At 51.0% G+C, this 20,218-nt stretch overlaps 1 protein-coding gene and 1 long non-coding RNA gene across 24 annotated transcripts in view; one reads left to right on the top strand and one right to left on the bottom strand.

The window, feature by feature from the left end:
• Positions 1-20,218, top strand: part of PRKAG2 (protein kinase AMP-activated non-catalytic subunit gamma 2) — a 337,838-nt gene that overhangs the window by 129,933 nt on the left and 187,687 nt on the right. For 3 of the 23 annotated variants that reach the window (XM_009002810.6, XM_002751851.7, XM_078343443.1), the window contains exon 1: positions 14,211-14,556. The exons of the other annotated variants lie outside the window; for them this stretch is intronic. In XM_009002810.6, the coding sequence (XP_009001058.4) occupies positions 14,463-14,556 (94 nt within the window). In that variant the 5' untranslated portion in view covers positions 14,211-14,462. Of the gene's footprint in view, positions 1-14,210; positions 14,557-20,218 lie in introns of those variants that run through there. 23 annotated transcript variants of the gene reach the window in all.
• Positions 6,990-11,737, bottom strand: LOC118143740 (uncharacterized). Its single transcript, XR_013524138.1, has 2 exons — positions 11,673-11,737; positions 6,990-11,087 (listed from the first exon to the last, which is right to left on the bottom strand). It is a non-coding gene; the product is annotated as an uncharacterized LOC118143740 (long non-coding RNA).

Consider the following 20,218-nt stretch of genomic DNA (forward strand, 5'->3'; position numbering starts at 1 on the left):
TCTGCCCTCTGGACTCACCCATTCTGCATATTTCATGTAAATGGAACCCTGCAATGCGCAGACTTCCGGGTGTGGCTTCTTTCACTTAGCAGGTTGTTTTGAAAGTTGATCTACTTTGTAGAACTTCATTCCTTTTCATGCCTAACTACTATTCCATTGTAGAATAGACTCTATTCTGCTTGCCCAGTCACCCGCCAGTGGCCATTTGGGCTGTTTCCACCTTTTGTGAATAGGGCTGCCATCTGCATTCAGTTCTTTTGGGTATATACCTAGGACCGCAGTTCCTGGGTCATGCGGTCATTTCATGTTTAACTTGTAGACAATGGCCAAACTGTTGACTACGGTGCACCATTTTCCATTCCCACCAGCAGTGTAAAGGGTTCCAGTTTCTCCACATCCTCGCCAACAGTTCAGTCATTTGATTTTGAGATGGAGTCTTGCTCTGCTGCCCAGGCCAGAGTGCAGTGGCACCATCTCGGCTCACTACAACCTGTGCTCCCCAGGTTCAAGGGATTCTCCTGCCTCAGCCTCCGGAGTAGCTGGGACTACAGGCGCGCGCCACCATGCCCAGCTAATTTTTGTATGTTTAGTGGAGACGGGGTTTCACCATGTTGGCCAGGCTGGTCTCCAATTCCCGACCTCACGTGATCCGCGCACCTCGGCCTCCCAAAGTGCTGGGGTGACAAGTGTGAGCCACCGCGCCCGGCCCAGTTCTTTTCCTTTCCTTTTCAGTGTGGTCATCCTAGAGGATGTGAAGTGGTCTTTCATTGCTGTTTGGATTTGCAGTTTCCCAGCGAGGTCTAGCATCTTCCCTTGTACCTTCTGGCCATCTGTATATCTTCTTTGGAGAAATATGTAATCCAGGCAGCTGCTCGTGTTTTAAGGGTTGCCTTTCTGTTGTGGACTTGTCGTGCTTTATGCATTCCGGACACTGGATACTTAGATCTATGACTTGCAAATATTTTCTCCTTTTCTGTGAGTCGCCTTCCACTCTCTTAATAACACCCTTTGAAGCATGAAAATGTTTAGTAACAGCAGAGTTTTGATGACCAAAGACAGCTTCACATCTGCTTCTCCATACTTGGCCCATGGAGACACTAACGCTTATTGAGATGGAGGAAGGGGAGAGAGGGAGGGAGGTAGATACCAGGAACTACAGTTCATCGATTCAAAGGAACAGCTGTCGTGGGAAGGGTGGGACATCAGGATGGGATGATGGACAGGGGACTGTCTCATTGCCCCTCCAGGTGTCTGCTCCTACAGCTCGAAAGGCTGACTCAGGGTCTAACCATCCCTCTACAGCTTCTAGGAGGAGAGAGAAAAGACAGCAGATTCTCCGTAGCCTTCTTTCCTGCGTTTCCTCTTAGGAGGGATGGTTAATCCAGTTCTCCTGCTTGACCATATCTCTTCTGCTTCGCAGTGAGCCCAGTTTCTTTTGAGCATCTCCTCTCCAGAGACATCTAGCCTGTGGCACTCTGTGAGGAGAACTCTCAGCTTCTTCCTCACCCTCGGAGGCTCCAAAACACCCAGGCCAGCTCCATGTTGCCTAAAGGCCAGAAAACGGTGTTTTAAATTTTTGGTGATTGATTAGCAGATTCTCTCCCTGTTGTCACTGGGGGCAGGCTGGGTGAAAGCACCCAGCACATCTTTCTGCCTGCGGGTGGGGAAGGGTGAGGCCGGATGGCGCGGCAGGGACGTTCTTTCCTTCTTGCCCCTGCTGGTGATGGACTTTCACAACCTTTTTTATTTTCATTTTGGCTTTTGCCAAAGGGATTTTTTTGACGACATACCTTGCTGATTTTGTCTACTACAAATGCGAATCACCATTTACCAGATTTTCTTGTTCTGTTTTCTCCTTTTAATATTTTAATTTTCTTTCTTTCTTTTTTTTTTTTTTTTTTTTTGAGACGGAGTTTCGCTCTTGTTACCCAGGCTGGAGTGCAATGGTGCGATCTCGGCTCACCGCAACCTCCGCCTCCTGGGTTCAGGCAATTCTCCTGCCTCAGCCTCCCGAGTAGCTGGGATTACAGGCACGCGCCACCATGCCCAGCTAATTTTTTGTATTTTTAGTAGAGATGGGCTTTCACCATGTTGACCAAGATGAGCTCGATCTCTTGACCTCGTGATCCACCCGCCTCGGCCTCCCAAAGTGCTGGGATTACAGGCGTGAGCCACCGCGCCCGGCCCAATATTTTAATTTTCAGTGAAGTAGTTCAATCATTTCAAAACAATTTATATTGAAAGACAGTAGTTCCCACCCTCCTCCACAAAACCCCAAAAGAAACCTTTAAAAATCATATGCCTAGTCTACTATTTTATGGTTTATCAATGGTAAACCTTGTATGTTGGTGGTTTATTACAATGGGGGGGTCAGATAATTCACTGTCACACCCCACACCCTACCAATTTTCCCTCTGTTCTCTTTTTTAAATATCAGTCTTTTGAAAATTACCTCCTAAAATGCTTTTCTGACTATTTTTCTGATAATCTCTATGAAATTTTAATAAAACAGATACACTATTGTTTACATGCTGTAAGTATATCTGTTCCTTGTGTATAAGAGGTAAGAGTTCTGGTCAGTTACAGTGGATCACGCTTGTAATCCCAGCAGGCCTCCCTTAGGGAGGCCGAGGCAGGCAGATAGCTGAAGCCCGAGAGTTTGAGACCAGCCTGGGCAACATGGTGAAACTCATCTCTACAAACTCATATCTCTATCCCATCTGCACAAAAACTACAAAAAGTAGCCAGGCGTGGTGGCACGTGCCTGTAGTACCAGCTACTAGGGAGGCTGATGTCAGAGGATCACTTGAGCCTGGGAGCTGAGATTATGCCACTGCACTCAAGCCTGGGCAACAGAGCGAGACCCTGTCTCAAAAAAGTAATAAGTTTTTCTGGCCCCTCCGAGAACTGACTTTCACCCCTTCAGGGGCAGTTACCACCCCCTTGGCAATGATTCTTTAAGTAGAAAAGAATTTGAGGTGGGTGACGTCCGCGAGTGTAGGAATAGCTGACATCTGGAATAAAGCCAGTCTGAAAGAGTGGACAGTCAAGGGACAGAATCATTTTGGCCTTTTTTTGTTTTTGTTTTTTAATCTTGTAGTCTCAAGGAATGAACCAGCCACACGAGTTAACCTTCAGGATATCTGGAGCTAAAGCCATCTCGTCCCAGGGCATACATCTTTGTAAATGTCAGATGCGTTACACACTTTACAGTATTCTTTTTTTCTTTTCTTTTTTTTTTTTTTTTTGTTTTTGAGACAGAGTCTTACTCTGTCGCCCAGGCTGGAGTACAGTGTCACAATCGTGGCTCACTACAATCTCCACCTTCTGGGTTCAAGAGATTCTCCTGCCTCAGCCTCCTGAGTAACTAGGATTACAGGCAGCCACCACCAGGCTCAGCTAATTTTTGTATTTTTAGTAGAGATGGGGTTTCATCATGTTGGCCAGGCTGGTCTCCAACTCCTGACCTCGGGTGATCTACCCACCGTGGCCTCCCAAAGTGCTGGGAGTACAGGCTTGAGCCAACAGTTTTCTTAGTCAAAAGGTACTAAGTACTATAATTTCACTCTTTATAGATGAGTCAGGGTCCTTGTTAGATTACCCTGTACATGTCAACACATCCAACAGCTGCTGAGTTCTGAGGACAAAGTTCTGTGTGATGCGGGAGGTCTGTGTCCTCTGCGCAAGTTCTGCTCACCCTCTGTCACCTTCACCTTGCGCCACTACCTGCTCTGTGGCAGCCGGCGTTCCTGCCTTGAATGGCACCCACGCTCTTCCTGCCCTGTCACAATTTGCTGCTAAGAAACCGGTCTTCTTAGTATGTGTGGTTAAAAAGAGTAAAGTGTTACTGAGAAAATCCCTTCATTCTTCATTCAAAAGACGGAGTGCTGGGGCTTTGAGCTTTGGGCTGGAGAGCAGGGCTTTGTCAATTCCTTCTGGTTTCTGCTCTGAGATCCAGGGCAGGGTCTGCCAAGGCAGGAAGCTCATATTGAAGTGCAGGTGCTGCCTGGCCAGGCCAGAATCGTGAAGCCCCGTGCTCTCTCCCCAGGCTCCGGCTGCAGCCTTCGAATTCCTAGCACAGTGCCCAGAAGCACCCCCAGGAGCGGCCACTGGAGCAGGCACCCTTCAGTGCTCACCCAGGCTTTCCGCAGCTGTTCACACGAGGTCCTTGCGGGCTCCTTGAGCCTGAGCTGTGGAGCTTCTGAGAGGCTGCTTTCAGGGACAGAGAATGGCGATGTCCTCTGTTTGTAAAATGCTCTGCAGCTTACAGGATATTTTTGCTATTTATCTCATTTAATTGTCTTGAAACCCTGTAAAACGGTCTCTTACAGCAGAAATGTGGAAGAATAAATGGCTCAGAATTGCATGCCAATGACTGAACATACGTTGCTTTAAGGTGCTATGTTTGGCCTACATGTTTTAAACCTTTCTACCTGTCACCTTGTTTTCAAACATATTTCATTATAAGAAGCAACAACTCCGAGGCACCCTTCAGCTCAGTCCTTACAATCTAAGCCAGGGGTTTCCTCCTGAGTAACGTGTAGGAAAAGGTGGGCTTCTCTGTGACCAACCCGAGTGCAGACACTGGAAATCCTGCCCCATCGCCTGGAAGTGAGAGACCTCAGGCCACACGGGCTCTCCGCTGAGCCTGGGAGGTAACCAGGCCCTTCTCCAAGGCTTCGGTGCACTCCCAGCACACTTTGGCCTTTGTAAGAGTTAAAGAGAATTAAACAGAAAACCCAGACGGCTTCAGAATCTATTTTTTCAGAAGCCATTGCTCTGAGCCCAGGGCTCAGCTTCTGGGGCACGGAGCAGCTGGAGTCAGGGCAGGGTCTTGCCGACAGAGCCTTCAGAGCTCCTGGCCACAGTGCGCTCTTGGGCACTGGGCAACCGCAGGGATGCCAGGCACCACGAAGGAAAAGGGCCCCACTGAGCCCTCCACAGGGGGATGCGATGCCCCTTCAAGATTTTAAGGAGATGCAGGATTTCTGACGTTTTGGGTGCTGCATTTCGGCATGCTAAAAAATCCTTCTCGCCATTGTCTTTCACCTTTTTAGTACTTCCCTGTGTTTTTAAAAGCAAGATGTCCCTGGTGTCTCTGCCAGTTCTCAGTGGGCTTAGATATCACTGGCGTGAGTGGGGCTATGTGAGCTGAGGTGGTTCGTCTCTGCCAAAAAAATCACCCTCTTGTCACTCAGAGACTCAGGCTCCAGTTCCTGTGGTCACCACGAGGCTGTGCGTGACCATGAGTGTGTCGGGCTGACGTGGAGCAGGGGCATGGGGGCCTGAGTCAGGGCGGAGGGCGCTCCGCAGATGTGCCAGCTCATAAACACCTCCTGGGGCAAGGACGGGAGGGCCCCAGCAAGGCAACGCGGCGATCTCAGAGTCAAGTGCAGCAGTGACCTTTAGAACTTTCCATGAAATATGACACAGTATTTTGCAACTGGCAGGAGAGCTCTAGCAAGTATGTGCTAACGTGTGTTGCTGCTCCCCAGCCTGGAGGGGACCCGTGCACGCTTACATAATGAGATGCGGTTTGGACCACAGCCTTTCAGGGGACTGGGTGCTTTGCAGGTACTGCTTGTGGTCCACAGAAGTTCAGGATGAGCGAGAAATTTTTGAGTCCCGCATCCTCACCTGCTTCTGTAGCAGTCCAGCCACAGAGAGAGGCAGCCCGGCTCCTGACGACCCCCTGGGGAGGAAGCAGAGCCAGTATCTGCCCCGCAACCCCACAGGTGCCCACGGGATCCTAATCACTGAGCACCTCTGAACTTCTGGGTTTTTACAAAATTGTATTTCTTGAATTGAATAGTCATAGCTGGGCTCCCTACCACACAGCATGGTTGAGAAGGATGTAGGAAACCACTGTGGGCAGTCTCCCGGCTCTGTACAAGTGCAGGGTGTGGGTGACTAGGGCCCCCCCAGCCCTGCTCTGCTGGTGGATTTCTCGGTTGCCCGGGCTGATTCTGTCTGTGCGGTGGCCCCCACCCTCAGCATCCCTGTGCTGGGAAGCACCACTCTCATGAATGAATGGAGGCATGTGGAGGGAGGAGGGTGGTTACACTGAGTCTCAGCAACTTTTCCCTCATCTGGGTCCCCAGTGACAACTTCAGGGAGACTATTTGCAGCTGCGTGTAATATGCAAAGTGACTTCCATGAGAAGGAAAGCTTGGAGTCTCTTGGAAAATTTGATTTTGATATAATTGGAAGTCCGGAGATAGGGTGGGCTTCAAGGGCCTTGACCCTGTGGGTATTCACGGGCTACCTGGAGGAGGAGGCACCTTGGCCTGATGAGGCCCTCGGCTCTCAGAGACCCCTGCTGCCACACAACTGATGCATGGGGTGGGGTGAGGGACAAGTGGAGGCTCGGTGCCAACCATGGTGTCTGTAATGGAGACCCAGAGTCCCATTCGCCAGGTTACAAGGCCGGGGTGGGGCTCCGACCTGCAGCCTGGACTTGTACCAGGTTAGTGGGACAAAAGGGGCCGTATGTCCTAGCACTTCCCTGATGCTGTGGGAACGTGGCCCCCGGGGCACTGGCAGAGAACCTTCAGCAATTAAAGGGTTTACTCGCATGTTTTGTGTCACCAGAGTCTGGGGGTGGGGGCTACATATTAGAGCCATCATGTCTCACATGGAAGGGTGAGCCTTCGCGCCATTTAACCTTACGTGCAGGAAGCAGGGGCGACAGCTCTCAGCCTGCCAGCCCATCTGCAGTTCCCCAACCTCTCCTTCCTCACCTCTCCCTCCTCAGCTCCGCTGTGCAGTGCACGGTCTGGCTGTGGAATGTTGGGTTGTGGGGGGAGTGCGGCACACCTGGTAAAATCCAAGTATTAGCGTGAATGGGACCCAGTCCCGTGGGCTCCTGCAGCCCAGCCCTGGCTGACCAAGGCTGGAACCCAGCCAAGGGCAGAGGAGCAGTCAGCACAGCCCTTCTGGCTCCAGGACAGCCGCCAAAGTGTCCCCCAGGAACAGGACATTCTGCCTCCGGGATGGCCGGGCATGCAGCAGCAGCTGGCTTGCCATTCCCTGACTCACCGTGCTGCTCCTGGGCCACCTGGAGGAACTGGTAAGCACTCCTTTTCTTTCTTCCGTGGGTAAGATCCCTGCCGTCAGGGAGCTTTTGGCCTAACTGGGGAGAAAATTAACCCAAAAGCCAGAAAACGGTGAAGCACACTAACAGTATGAAGCGTCCCGTGGTCCTGTTCTTCCAAATTGTCAAAGGTAGGTTTGCAGTCAAGAAACCTGGAAGAGCAGCCACCAGAAGACACATGCAAAGAGCACGCATAGAATGAGCTGAGCTCTAATGTCACCCCATCCCAGATCTTGCAAATCTGGTGTCAGAGTGGTGACCCGCATAGCACGGGGACATGGCTAAGAGGTGGAAGGCGTCTGCCGCCCAGCTACCTGGTCCCGTGCCAGGCTTGGGTTGCGCCACCAGCCAGGGGTGTGAGTTTTAAACTATGATCCAAAAAGGCCCTGGCCCTTTGAAAATACATTAGAAAACAGTTCCTTCTGGGAGCCATTGGTTCCTTCCTTTTTCAGCCCCTCCCTTTAAAAGAGAATCCTGAGTGTGGAAAGCATTCCGTCAGAACGACCTCTGTGAGCAGTCAGGTGTGGGAGGGAGTTTCCCCTCTGTTCACGCAGGACGGTTGACTGGCGGGAACAGAAGAGGGGAAGGTTTCGCGTCCCCGCTGCCTGTGAGTGGTCATCTTTCCCCTGCCCACCAGTCACGTGTGCTGAAGAATTGGTCCTCAGTCCCCCCCATGCCATGGGAAGGCGCCACCTCTCCCAGTGCCTCAGTGCTCATCTCTAATTGGGGGATCTAAAACTTTGTCCCTCATGTAAGGAATTTCAGGCATCTGTGAGTCAAACAGAAAGACCCCAGCAGAGAGGGAACCAACTGTTAAACTTTCAGGAATTTTTCAAGTCAGTGCACGCCACCTTGCACAATATTTATACCACAGAAATTGGCAGACACGCTGCAGATTGATCTTCCCCTGTCTTCTGTGAGTATCTTCCGGCAAGTCCCTGCTCCCACCTTTCTGAAATCCAGCATTGCCAGCAGCTGCATTCTCTGCTCTTGGCTAAAGTTGGTTCTGGGAAGAGCATTTTGAGTGAGGTCGAGGCACGTGTTGGAGTAGTTGGGGTATCTTGGGGGATTGGTGTTCGCTGTCAAGGTTGTTGTTTTTATTTGTCTAGCTTTTCTTAAACTGCAGTAACCCTGCTCCCCAGCTCCCCCCACGCAAAGCCTTCCAGGATCCATCCTGTTGGACAGAGAACTGTGCTGGGCCAGAAACAACTTTGTGCTGAATCAGGCCGACCCCACCGCCCACTTTCCTCAGGAGCAGAGCAGCAGCTGGAATGAGCCATGATTTCCCTGCTTTGCCTAAGTTGCCACATCCTTTCTTTCCACAAAGCCATCAAATGTGCCTATGGAGCAAGTTCTTAGAGTGTGGTGCCCGGAACTGGGCAGCAGCAATTAGTTTGGCCCTGCTGGGCAGAGGAAGCAATAGTATGTGCCCCACCTCTGTGCCCAGCCACGTGGAGGTGGCCTCCGGGGAGGACGCGGCCAGCTCTGTGCTTCCAGAGCACGGTGTACCCGCGTGTCAGGTCAGCTTGCTGTAGACTCCCGATTCATCTGCTCTGAGTTGCAAGGTGGCTTTAATGCAAATCAGGACTTCTAAACATGCTGCTGTGTTTGCGTTTAAATTTCCCAGCCTGAAATTAAAAATCAGGATGTAGAGAGAAATTCTTTTCCAAATCCCTCTGTCCATGGTGGTCCTCTAAAGTCCTGTGGGATTCAGGCTAGGACGTTGAATGGATGCCGAATTTTCCTGTGCACGTGGATGGGAAGTATGGTACGGTGGAAGGATGTGGATTTTGGAATCGGGTCCAGGTGAAGGATCAAGTCCGTATTCCCTCGACTTGCCAGTGGTGCCATCCTGGGCAGACTGCCTTTCTGACCCTCAGTTATTCATCTTTCAATGAAGTGTTGTTAATTATACCCGCCATGCTCCTGGGTGGGAAGGATGAAATAAAATAATAACTGTAAGGTGACCAGCACCCCAGCTGGCTTGTGATGGGCACTCGGTAAATGGGAGTTACTGTTTTACTCACGGTAAAACAATCTGGTTCCTAGAGGACGGGAATGTCTCTGCATGGTTTGTAGCACCTCATCCCTTCCATCAGCAGCCGGAAGTTTAATAACCACCTGTTGAATGAATGACCCTGCCCACGTTGCTGTTCATTTTCCACACAAATTTAAACGTTTACTTTTAGTCACTGAACTTTGAAATGTTCTTTCTGTGGTATGATGTAGTGTAAGAATAGTCCCTCGGCTTAAACAAAACCTTTTCCTTTTAACCAAATCTGCCTCCTCCTTATTGGGATACTTGTTCAGGTCTTTTCCTCAAGATGTTTTGCTGTTTTATTTATTAATTATTATTATTATTGAGATAGGGTCTCACTCTGTCGCCCAGGCTGAAGTGCAATGGCACCATCGTGGCCTCAACCTCCCAGGCTCAAGTGATCCTCCCGCCTCATCCTCCCAAAGTGCTGGGATTACAGGTGTGAGCCACCACACCCAGCATTGCTTTATTTTTAAATCGAGAAAACAATTTTTGTTAGAAGCTAATTTTTTTTAAAGAAACCTAAACATGGAACTCCTAAACGTACCTACTTCCAGAATTTAAGCACGGTAAGTTTGGGCTGCCATATTTAACAACAGAGATAATCAGTGTATCGGGGGACCCAGCTGGCAGTAGATTTTGTGGCTTATTTCTGAAGGCTGGGGTCGCCTCCACGCGTTGATTTGGCCTAGCCTGTGTTCTCTCCTCTTCACTGTCTCCAACCCTGAAGGCCCATCTCATGTTCCCCTTCTCCGGGCAAAGCCGCACAGGCCTCCCCCTCCCTCCTTTGTGCTGGAGACACCTGCAGCCGTGGATCGCATACCCTCAGCTTTTTCAGGCAGTTGGTATTATGTCTGTCTGTCACTGAGAGCAAGCCCTATGTGATGTGCTCATTTATGCATCCCTGCTACGGATACCTGATTCCCGCGTCTGTCAGTCAGTCCCAGCAGGATAAGGGAGGCGCACTGAAGTTTTTGGATCATTGGAGGAGAAGTGAATAATGATACTACCTCCAAAGGTGTGGGCAGGCTGCCAGGAACCCTTAGGGCTGGCGCAGTAACCCGGGTTCCTATCGGCAGGGCTGCTGCCACTGCTGTGCTTGAGTGATGAAAGGGGGGGGGTTCCCTGACCCAAGACAGAAGGCCAGGGGAGGGTTTCTGTGAGAGGAGTGGAATTCTTCCCCTGGGTGATGACACAGTGAGGCCAGAGCAACCCTGTAGGGATGTAGGGGGCTCTGAAAGCCTCAGCTCCTCCCTTCCTCTGGCGTCTGCCATGCCCCTGTGCCCACTGTTGGCTACAGCTAACTGGCAGCCTGGGAGGAAGGAGCCTGGCCATGTGGTCCCTCCAGTTGGCTCCATTGGGGAGCAGGGGCAGCTAGAGGGACCACAGGGACTCAGGGCGACTGTCCAGTGCCTCCCAAAGTGGTGCCTTGCTGGAGGCCTGGGGGCTCCTTCACAATGGGTGAGGCCTGGGCCCTTACCCTTTTGGGATTCCCAGTCTTCTGGTAAGGGCTACGTTGGCATATAGACTAGAAGAGCTAAACTCTTTCAAAGGAGGGAAAAGTTCCCTCTTTGGGGAGTGATAAGGGAGAGCTCACTTGGGGGAAGACATGATCTCTGACTTGGGCTGTAAGAGTTTCACGGGGTTTCAGCAGGTAGAGCTGAAAACCATGGGCTTAGGAGCCAGGGCAGATGGTGTAAGCAAAAGCAGGTAGGTTAGAAAATTCCAGCCAGGCTTGGTGGCTCACGCCTGTAATCCCAGCACTTCGGGAGGCCGACACAGTGGATCACTTGAGGCCAGGAGTTCGAGACCAGCCTGGGTAAATGGCAAAACCCTATCTCTACCAAAAAAAATACAAAAATTACCTGGGTGTGGTGGTTTGCACCATAGTCCCAGCAATTTGGGAGGCTGAGGTGGGAGGATTGCTTGAGCCCAGGAGGCAGAGGCTGCAGTGAGCTGAGTAAATGAGCCAAACGTTGTCTCAGAAAAAAAAAAAAAGAGAGAGAGAGAAAAAAAAATTCCAAGTATGGCCAGAGAATGGAAACCAGACCACACTGGCTGAAGCAGAAGGTTCACGTGGGGCAGCCTGCACAGGTGTCTAAAGGTTGGGTCATCAGTGGCTCATGCCTGTAATCCCAGCACTTTGGGAGGCCAAGGTGGGTGGATCACCTGAGGCCAGGAGTTTGAGACCAGCCTGGCCAATGTGGCGAAACCCTATCTCTACTAAAAATGCAAAAATTAGCCAGACGTGGTATCAGATGCTTGTAATCCCAGCTACTCAAGAGGCTGAGGCAGGAGAACTGCTAGAACCTGGGAGACAGAGGCTGCAGTGAGCTGAGATTGCACCATTGCGCTCCAGCCTGGGCAGCAAGAACAAAACTCTGTCGAGAGAAGGAGGGAAAAAGAAAGAAAGAGAAAGAAAAAAAGAAAGGAAGGGAGGGAGGGAAAGGAAGGGAGGGAGGGGAGGAGGAGAAGGAAGGAAGGAGGGAAAGGAGGAAGGTAGGGAGGGAGGGTGGGTCATACTTTATAGGACTTCCTGACCTTACAACATTCAGCACAGCACCAAATAGACAGTTGTTACTCAGAGAGTCAATTTTGTAGACATTGCACCAGAAGAGTTGAGACCATAGTTTCTTGATCTGCTAAGCAATGGTCTGATTATGAGGTCACTTTAGGCAGAGATAGACTGGGTCCCCTAGGCGGGAAGGGCAAACTCACATCTTGGCAGAAGGGATCAGGTCTGATCACATGAGCAGCTGCTCTACCAGTTGATGGGGTCTGAAATGCTAGAACCAGCCCCAGCCACCCTTGAGCCACACTGGAGCCATGCCAGGGCTGAGCAGGTTTCTTCGAAGCTGGTGTGTGTCCCCTGTGGATGGAGGCCCCATGGGAGTGGCAGATCTGGGGTGGGAGCTGAGATTCCAGGGTTTCCTTTCATGGCGGTAGAGTGGAAGACTTCCCTTGGCCTCCCTGCTGCTCCCCTAGCCTAGAGCCATCTTTATCTCATCAGCGATCTGCAGTGACTGGCCAGCAACTCTAGAGGCGCTGAGCTCCGCAAATGAAAGAGGCAGGAGAAAAGGCATGAAAAGCAGCCACACTCGAGCTGGGAGGCTGGACCCATGGCTCCTGAGAAGTCCTGGGCTCCTGTGTCAAGTTGCTGGGATGCTTCCACCCCACACCCCAGCCCCTTGTCTTCAGCTGAACCATAAATAATAACAATTCACTGAAGAAACTGATGGCATTGCAGGTTTTGGAGGTTATCCCACCCTAATGGGCAGCCAGGAGGACCCAGGCTACTCATGTTTAGCTCAGGGGTTATTTAACTGGCCTGACAGTCTCCCCATCATGTGCATAGTCATTTGAGGAGACTGCACACAGATTCAATTACCACAAGGGGTTTAGACTGTTGAAACTAGCCTACATCTCTGTCTGTCTCTCTCTCTTTTTAAAAATAGAGATAGAGATTGTTGGAAACAGATGCTCGGTGCCACAAAGAAAAACCAGCGCTGAGACAGAGGATCTCTCGGCAAGGCAATTCTACTCTCTGCAGAAAGGGTACTCTTGTTAGCCATCTTGCCATGGGAATACAACAAACAAAGGAAAAGCAGACATGTTTATTCCTTACACATCTGGGGTCATCTTTACTGTTGTGTCTGATCTCTATTGGTTGCAGCCAGACCTCACAATCTAAAACTCAACCTGATTGGCTAATAACTTCAAACTTTCTTGAATAGATAGAGGCAATGGAGAACAGAAGGAAAAGAGGAAGTCCAAATAAGGAAGGGACAGGAAGTTGCTTGCGAAAGGACTTAGAAAAGTAACAGCATAAGGATCTTGGTTAAAGTACAAGGACATAGAATGTACTACCTGCCTGTGAGCATGTCTAACAGCTACATAGGATAGGGCTTAACAAAGAGTTCTTGGCAAAAAGCAAGAAGGCTTTGAAGAAAGTCTTTAAAACGAACTATTATTTCTAACACTTATGGTTTATTCTTTAACAAGAAAGGAAACTTTGAAGAGGAACTTTTCTACTTCCCAGGGGTCTCACTGTATTGCCCTGGCTGGTCTTAAACTCCTAGGCTCAAGCCATCCTCCCACCTCAGCCTCCCAAAGTGCTGGGATTATAGGCATGAGCCACCGTGCCCAGCCCTCGACTAAATCCTGAAAAGATCTGGTCTGGTCTTAGCGCACTAAGGGGGAAGCTGAGGTTCAGAAATGGGAAGTAACCTTCTGATGGTCACAAACCTGATTAATAGCAAAGCAGTAACTTTAGTGAGGCTGTCAGCCAAAAAGTCGAGGATTTTTCTCTCTTGTGCTTCCAGAGTTTATTAGTTGCAAAACACATACAGATTACACACATTTTAGGTTTTATTTGGTCAGCGGTTTGGCTTAGTTGTCAAGGAGATTAGAATGCCAGTCCTGGTTCTACCATTGGTGACAGGATCTTGGGCAAGTCCCGTCCCTGTCCTGAGCCTGTTCCCCCATCTGGTCATAGAAGGAAGTCGGACTAGATCTCTCTAAAATCTCCAGCTCTGTCATGCTGCAATTCTCGGCAAGTGCAGAGCTCAGATTATGCATTAGCCGAAGACCTTCCGTTAAATTCCAGTGGGGGAGCTGCATTCCGTCCTTGAAGACGGCGTTGCTGCTTTCATTGAGTAGAACCGTGAGCCAAAGTAGATTCAGCAATTTCCAGCCCAGGCACTTGTGTGGCTTCAGCCAGAGCCTTCTGACCCCGTGGGGCCCTGGAACCCATGAATCAAAATAGTTGTGTGATGTCATGTCACAATGGGAATGTGCTCTGGCCAATTGGTGCCAAGAATTGTCTGCCCAGGGTGGTTTCCTTTTACAGTCTGTTTAAAGAGACATCATGCCCGGCTGCACATGACTTGCAGGCTTGTGCTTCCCTTGCCTATCTGGTCTTCCCTCCTTTTTTTAATTTTAAGAAGAAAAAAAACAACAGCCCTGGAGAGTATCAGTGAGCAGCTGACGGTAACTACATCAACAAATCCCCGGCTAAGTTCTGTTTGCGCTTCCGGCAGCTTCTTGCTACTTAAGGACAGCCCGGCTGACACTCCAGCTGCTGTGGCAGGACGGCTGCACTCCCTGGTGCCTCACAGACGCTGGGGCCGCGGTGAGGTCGCCCCGAAGGCCCCCTGGTGAGGACGCTTGGACCCGGGCTGTCACCCGAGCACAGGCTGCCGCTCTGAGCTTTTGGGGTACCCTGTGCCTACCAGGCTGATGCTCCCCCGGCTCCCTGCCACCTGGGGCTGACACCGGTTCTGCGGGGCCTGATATGTTCACCTGTCACCACTCCTGTGGCCACAGCTACCCATGAAGCGCTTTGGGAGTCTTAGGAGCAACAAGAAACACAAGGACCAAAACCGAAGCACGGAGAGGCGCCAGTCAGAGCCCCATGGCCTTTTCGGTAGGACTCTGCCCTTGCCTGAGTCCCTGGTGATCTGTTGGGAGGGAGCCCCATGGCGTGCATGCACACCCTCCTAAGCAGTAGCTGTTTCCAGCCGCTCCCTTCCACCTGGGGTGTAACGTCAGGCGATGGTTAGAGGAATATGTGGGAAGCTTCTCCTTGCTGATGGCAGTGCAGCTGTGGGAAGCCATCTGGGAATACTCTTTCTGAAGCTGTCTCCTTTCTCTTGCCCCACCTGGCCCAGGGAGGCTAGTGATGGACTGGATCGTCATTTATTTATGCAAAAACTGTGGCTGGTGGGGGTGGGGGAGTGAGAGTGAATTGGAACTGTTATTTTCAGCTGTTAGAAATGCAACATGCATGATTAGAGGAAACTGTTGGAGGTCAGGAAGAAGGAGGTCTTCCCAGGTTCCATAGCGGAGTAATCGGACAGATACCAGCTATTGTGGGAGGAGAAACACCTGCTGAATTTGTGCCCTGTTGGGGAAGCCTGCACTGTGTCTCCCAGGTCTCTGCAACTTCTGCAGCTCCTCATGTGCCGGGGGTTGGGGTCAGGGCAGTTGGAACAGGTGGCATCTGTGGCTCAGTATTCCGAGGGCCTGCAGACTTGGAGTGGGTTTTGCCCTTGTCTGTTTGGAATCAACATGGGTTGATTCCAAAGCCTTCTTAGCTTTGGTTAAGACCTGCCCACTCAAAATTAGATGGTAGATTTTATTTCTTAAGTATCAGAGAGGCCAAGCACGGTGGCTCACACCTGTAATCCCAGCCCTTTGGGAGACAGAGGCAGGCAAATCACCTAAGGTCAGGAGTTTGAGACCAGCCTGGCCAACATGGTTGGTTTAGTAGAAACCCCATCTCTACTAAAAATACAGAAAAGTTAGCTGGACGTGGTGGCACGCACCTGTAATCCTGACTACTCAGGAGGCTGAGGCAGGAGAATTGCTTGAACCCAGGAGGCAGAGGTTACAGTGAGCTGAGGTCGCATCACTGTACTTCAGCCTGGATGACAGAGCAAGACTGTCTCAAAAAATAAAAATAAAAAAGAATCAGAGTTAGGCTAAACCTATAATCCCAGGTCTGTGGTAGGCCAAGGAGGAAGGATTGTTTGAACCCAGGAGTCTGAGACAAGCCTGGACAACATAAAATTTAGCAACTTTAAAAATTAGCTGAGCATGGTGGCAAATGCCTGTAGTCCCACCTACTCAAGAGGCTGAGGTGGGAGGATCCCTTGACCCCAGGAGGTCGAGGCTACAGTGAGCTGTGATTGGTCCACTGTACTCCAGCCTGGGTGACAAAGCTAGACCCTGTCTAAAAAAACAGTCAGAGTCAGCCAATTCCCGGCGCTACTGCTTACATGGCACAGCTTATTCCTGAAGAGCCCACGGCCAGGTGGAACGGCAGGACCCCCACCCCAGTGCTGGTATTTATCAGCTCCGTTTCACCAGAGCTGGAGAGACACAGCCCGGGGATGTGTAAAGATGAGGAGCCTGGGGGGCCTGAAACCGTGTCCCCTGACTGGAATGCAATGTGTTAAGTGGAAAAATATTGTCATTATGTATAACAGGGAGGTGACTTTGGCAAAGCTTCTGAACTGTAAATGAAAACTGGACTAGCAGACAAAGCAAAAGGTAAATCTGAAATCCGCCTCCGCCAGCACTCCCGGAAGCCCCTGCGGCTCAGATCATGCTGAGTCCTCAGGGAGAGCAGGTGAAAGAGACAGCGGTTCTTGAACCCAGAGAGTGTTCAATCTTGTGAAGAAGAAAGCCACATAAAGAGAACTAGAGAGCAGTGTTTAATCGAGAGACTCCCAGCTACTCAGGAAGCTAAGGTGGGAGGATCGCTTGTAGGTGAAGGTAGGCCAGGTGCAGTGGCTCAAGCCTGCATTCCCAGCACTTTGGGAGGTTGAGGTGGGAGAATTGCTTAAGCCTGGGAGTTCGAGACCAGCCTGGGCAACATCATGAGACCCCTCTCTACAAAAATAAAATAAAAAATGAGCCAGGCATGATGGTGCACACCTGTGGTCCCAGCTACTTGGGAAGCTGAAGTGGGAAGATCCCTTGAGCCTGGGAGGTGGAGGCTGCCGTGAGCCCTAATCACACCACTGCACTCCAACCTGGGAGACAGAGCAGGACCCTCAAAACCAAATGGTGACTGTGCACAGGAGCAGGACACCCAGGACAGGTGTGCACAGGAGCAGGACACCCAGGACGGGTGTGCACAGGAGCAGGACACCCAGGACGGGTGTGCACAAGAGCAGGACACCCAGGACGGGTGTGCACAAGAGCAGGACACCCAGCCCTGAGCAGGAAGAGGAGGGAGGGAATCCTAGACTGGAGGGAATCACTGACTAAAAAGATGACTCTGATTTAAGTAATAAAGTAATAAACACTTATCTACTGTAGAATTAAACCAGAACCTATTATTAACTAAAAATCTGCTTTTGCTAATGGGGATGGACAGGCCCATTATTAAAAGCCTATTATGTGCCAGACAGTGGCTTCTCCCCGTGTGTTTAACGGTTGGCTGTCATCCTGTCTCCTACGCTTCTGAGATCAAAAGTAATGTTTGCATCTCAACCAACTTTTATTTAAGAGCCTAGATGCAGATGCAAGCTCTGGCCACAGGGTCAGGAAAATCGGAGGTCCTTCCAGAGCCTTTCTCTGGGATTTAGGAAGCAGCTGGAGGTCACAGCCCCTGCTCCAGCTGAGGCTCCTCTTAGGCGGCTGGAGCCCAGGGACCTGGGTTGATAGAATGTCTGGCTTTGGTTAGTGTCTCAGTGAGAAGAAACTAGAGCTAGGCTGGGCAGGAGGCGAGAGCCCTCACCCCTGCAGACAGCACTGGGCATGGATACAGTGAGAGAGGATAAACAGTCCGGGAGCGCTGACCGAGCCGTCCCTCCTAAGGGAAGCCTTCCCACCTCTCGGGTGGATCACCTGAGGTCAGGCGTTTGAGACCAGCCTGGCCAACACGGTGAAAACCTGTCTCTACAAAAAATACAAAAATTAGCCAGGCATGGTGGCGGGTGCCTGTAGTCCCAGCTACTCAGGAGGCTGAGGCAGGAGAATTGCTGGAACCCAGGAGGTGGAGGTTGCAGTGAGCCCAGATTGTGCCATTGCACTCCAGCCCAGTGACAACAGTGAGACTCCATCTAAAAAAACAAAAATAACCCACCGAATGCCTCTTCTGTGATCCCCTGGCTGCTCGTGGACAGGGGTGATGTCTCAGGGATCTCATCAATAGCTCCAACCCTCAGCCTTGGAGGACACAGGTTCTACACAAAAACCGCTGGCCCTGTGATGGCTGGACGACATTCCAGCCCACGGCACTCCCTGTTCTCCAGGAAGGATTACTTCAGGGATTTGTGTTTTAAATTCCCTCATACAGCGCCTGGTCCTCATACAGTCTCTCCTGGAGCTAAAAGAATCTCGGGGCGGGGTTTGGTAGCTCACGCCTAGCACTGTGGGAGGCAGAGGCACATGGATTGCTTGAGTCCAGGAGTTTGGGACCAGCCTGGACAATATGGCAAAACCCCATCTCTACAAAAAATACAAAAATTAGCCAGGCGTGGTGATGCATGTCTATAGTTCCAGCTAATTGGGAGGCTGAGGTGGGAGGATTGCTTGAGCCTGGGAGGTCAAGGCTGCAGTGAGCCATGATTGTACCACTGCACTCCAGGCTGGGTGACAGAACTAGACACTGTCTCCAAAAAAAAAAAAGGCCCGGTGCAGTGGCTTATGCCTATGCCTGTAATCCCAACACTTTGGGAGGCTGAGGCAGGTGGAGGAGCACTTGAACCGAGAAGTTTGAGACCAACTTGGGCAACATGGCAAAAACCCTTCTCTACAAAAAAGAGTCAGGTATGGTGCTGTATACCTGTAGTCCCAGCCCTGGGGAGGCTAAGGTGGGAGGATCGCGTGAGCCCACAAGGCAGAGGTTGAAGTGAGCCAAGATGGCACTACGGCACTCCAGACTGGGAGACAGCAAGACCCAGTCTCAAACAAACAAACAAATCTTAGCTGAGGCCTCTTCTCCCTGAGAAAGCTTTTGTGAGGGTCATGAAATGCCTGTCCTTGACTTCTCCCGCCCCTCCATGTGAAACCCACCTAGGCAATCAGACAGGTCCCTCCCATACATCTGCTTTCCTCTGTGGTTGAGTCAGTCTTCCAGGAACCACGCTGTCCTCTGCTCCTTGTTTCATCTGGGGGCTTCCCTGCAGCTCCCCGGGTCAAGACTTACCCGCATACACACGTCATGTACCTGTACACACACACACAGCTCTTCTCACAGGCATCAAAAGCAAGGCCCCGCAGCGCCAGAGTCACCAGGTCCATTTGTCACCACTGTGGATGGCATTTCCACTGGAAAGCCTGTGGCTCTAGCTGGAAACGTTCACTCGCCAGCCTTGTGACCTCGCCCCCTGGAAGCTCTGACTCAAGGAGTGCCTGGTCCCAACCCCTCTCTGGCTGCAGAGCCAGCAGGGAGGCTGCGTCTGGCACAGAAGGGAAGCTCCCCGCTCCAGCTTTCAGGCTCCAGGCTCTAAACAAGTGACCAGCTTGGCTAAGCCTTTCTTTTGGCCTCTTTGGCAAAGAGAAATCCAGATTATGTCAACAGAGGGTATGTGGCAACAATCATAAAGTTGTAGAAGGAAGATTAGGAGAGGATTATGCTAATCAGATCAAAGAGCATTGACTGTAGCAGCGTTTTCACCCTCTGCAATTATAGGGCAGTAATTAAATAAAAGCCATTCAGAGTCTTAAGGGATTCTTTCTGGGGGCCCACACTGGAGCCAGGAGTCTGAGGGGTGTGTCAGGAAGCTGGTGTTTCTTCCTTGTGTGGCCAGGGTCCCAGGAAGGCTGGAGACCGCATCTCGGAGGACACTTGGCTCTTAGATCCACCTCCCCTTCTGAGAGCCCACACAGTATGACGATGCAGCGGCTTCTCACCAGAGCGCTGGCATCCTTCTGGGCCCAGGCTCTTTCAGGGCACCCCAATGCTGCATGCCATGGCTCTCCCGCCCTTGGCTGAGGATGACCCTGCAGGGAGCATCTCGTGCCCTTCGCCTCAGCAGAGGACAGGGCTGAGCAGTCCAGCCTGTGGTCCCTCCCGCCCCCTCCAGCACCCCAGCTCCTCCTCCTGGTCCTCACATGCCTCTGGCACCCATCTGCTGGCCCGGCTACTGGTTTCTCGATGGTTTTGCCTTGAAATACCCCAATATATATGTTTGCCTTTTACTGATAGAAATTTTTTTATTTTACTTTTTAAATTTATTTTATTAAAAAAAAAGACAGGGTTTCCCCATGTTGCCCAGGCTGGTCTTGAACTCCCAGGCTCAGGAAATCCTCCACCTTGGCCTCCCAAGGTGTGGGGTGACAGGAGTGAGACTCACCTGGCCAGGAATTTTCAAATGAATACAGAAGTAGGGAGAACAGTATAATAACATCCAACAGCATCCGTCTTTCAGGGTTAACAGTGGCCAAGGTTCTGCCAGTCTCACACGTGTCCTCAGGGTCTTTGCGCCGGCTGCCCAGTGAACCGACCCCACATCCTGCCTCCACGGTGCCACTACCACCCGACCTGGTGATGAAATCACGCTGGCCCATTGAAACAAGCTAGGCTTGAAAGGACAAACACTGCGTGACTGTATTTCTATGAGGTCCCTAGA

This window comes from Callithrix jacchus, chromosome 11, assembly GCF_049354715.1.
Source record: "Callithrix jacchus isolate 240 chromosome 11, calJac240_pri, whole genome shotgun sequence".
In the NCBI taxonomy this organism is placed as follows: domain Eukaryota; kingdom Metazoa; phylum Chordata; class Mammalia; order Primates; family Cebidae; genus Callithrix; species Callithrix jacchus.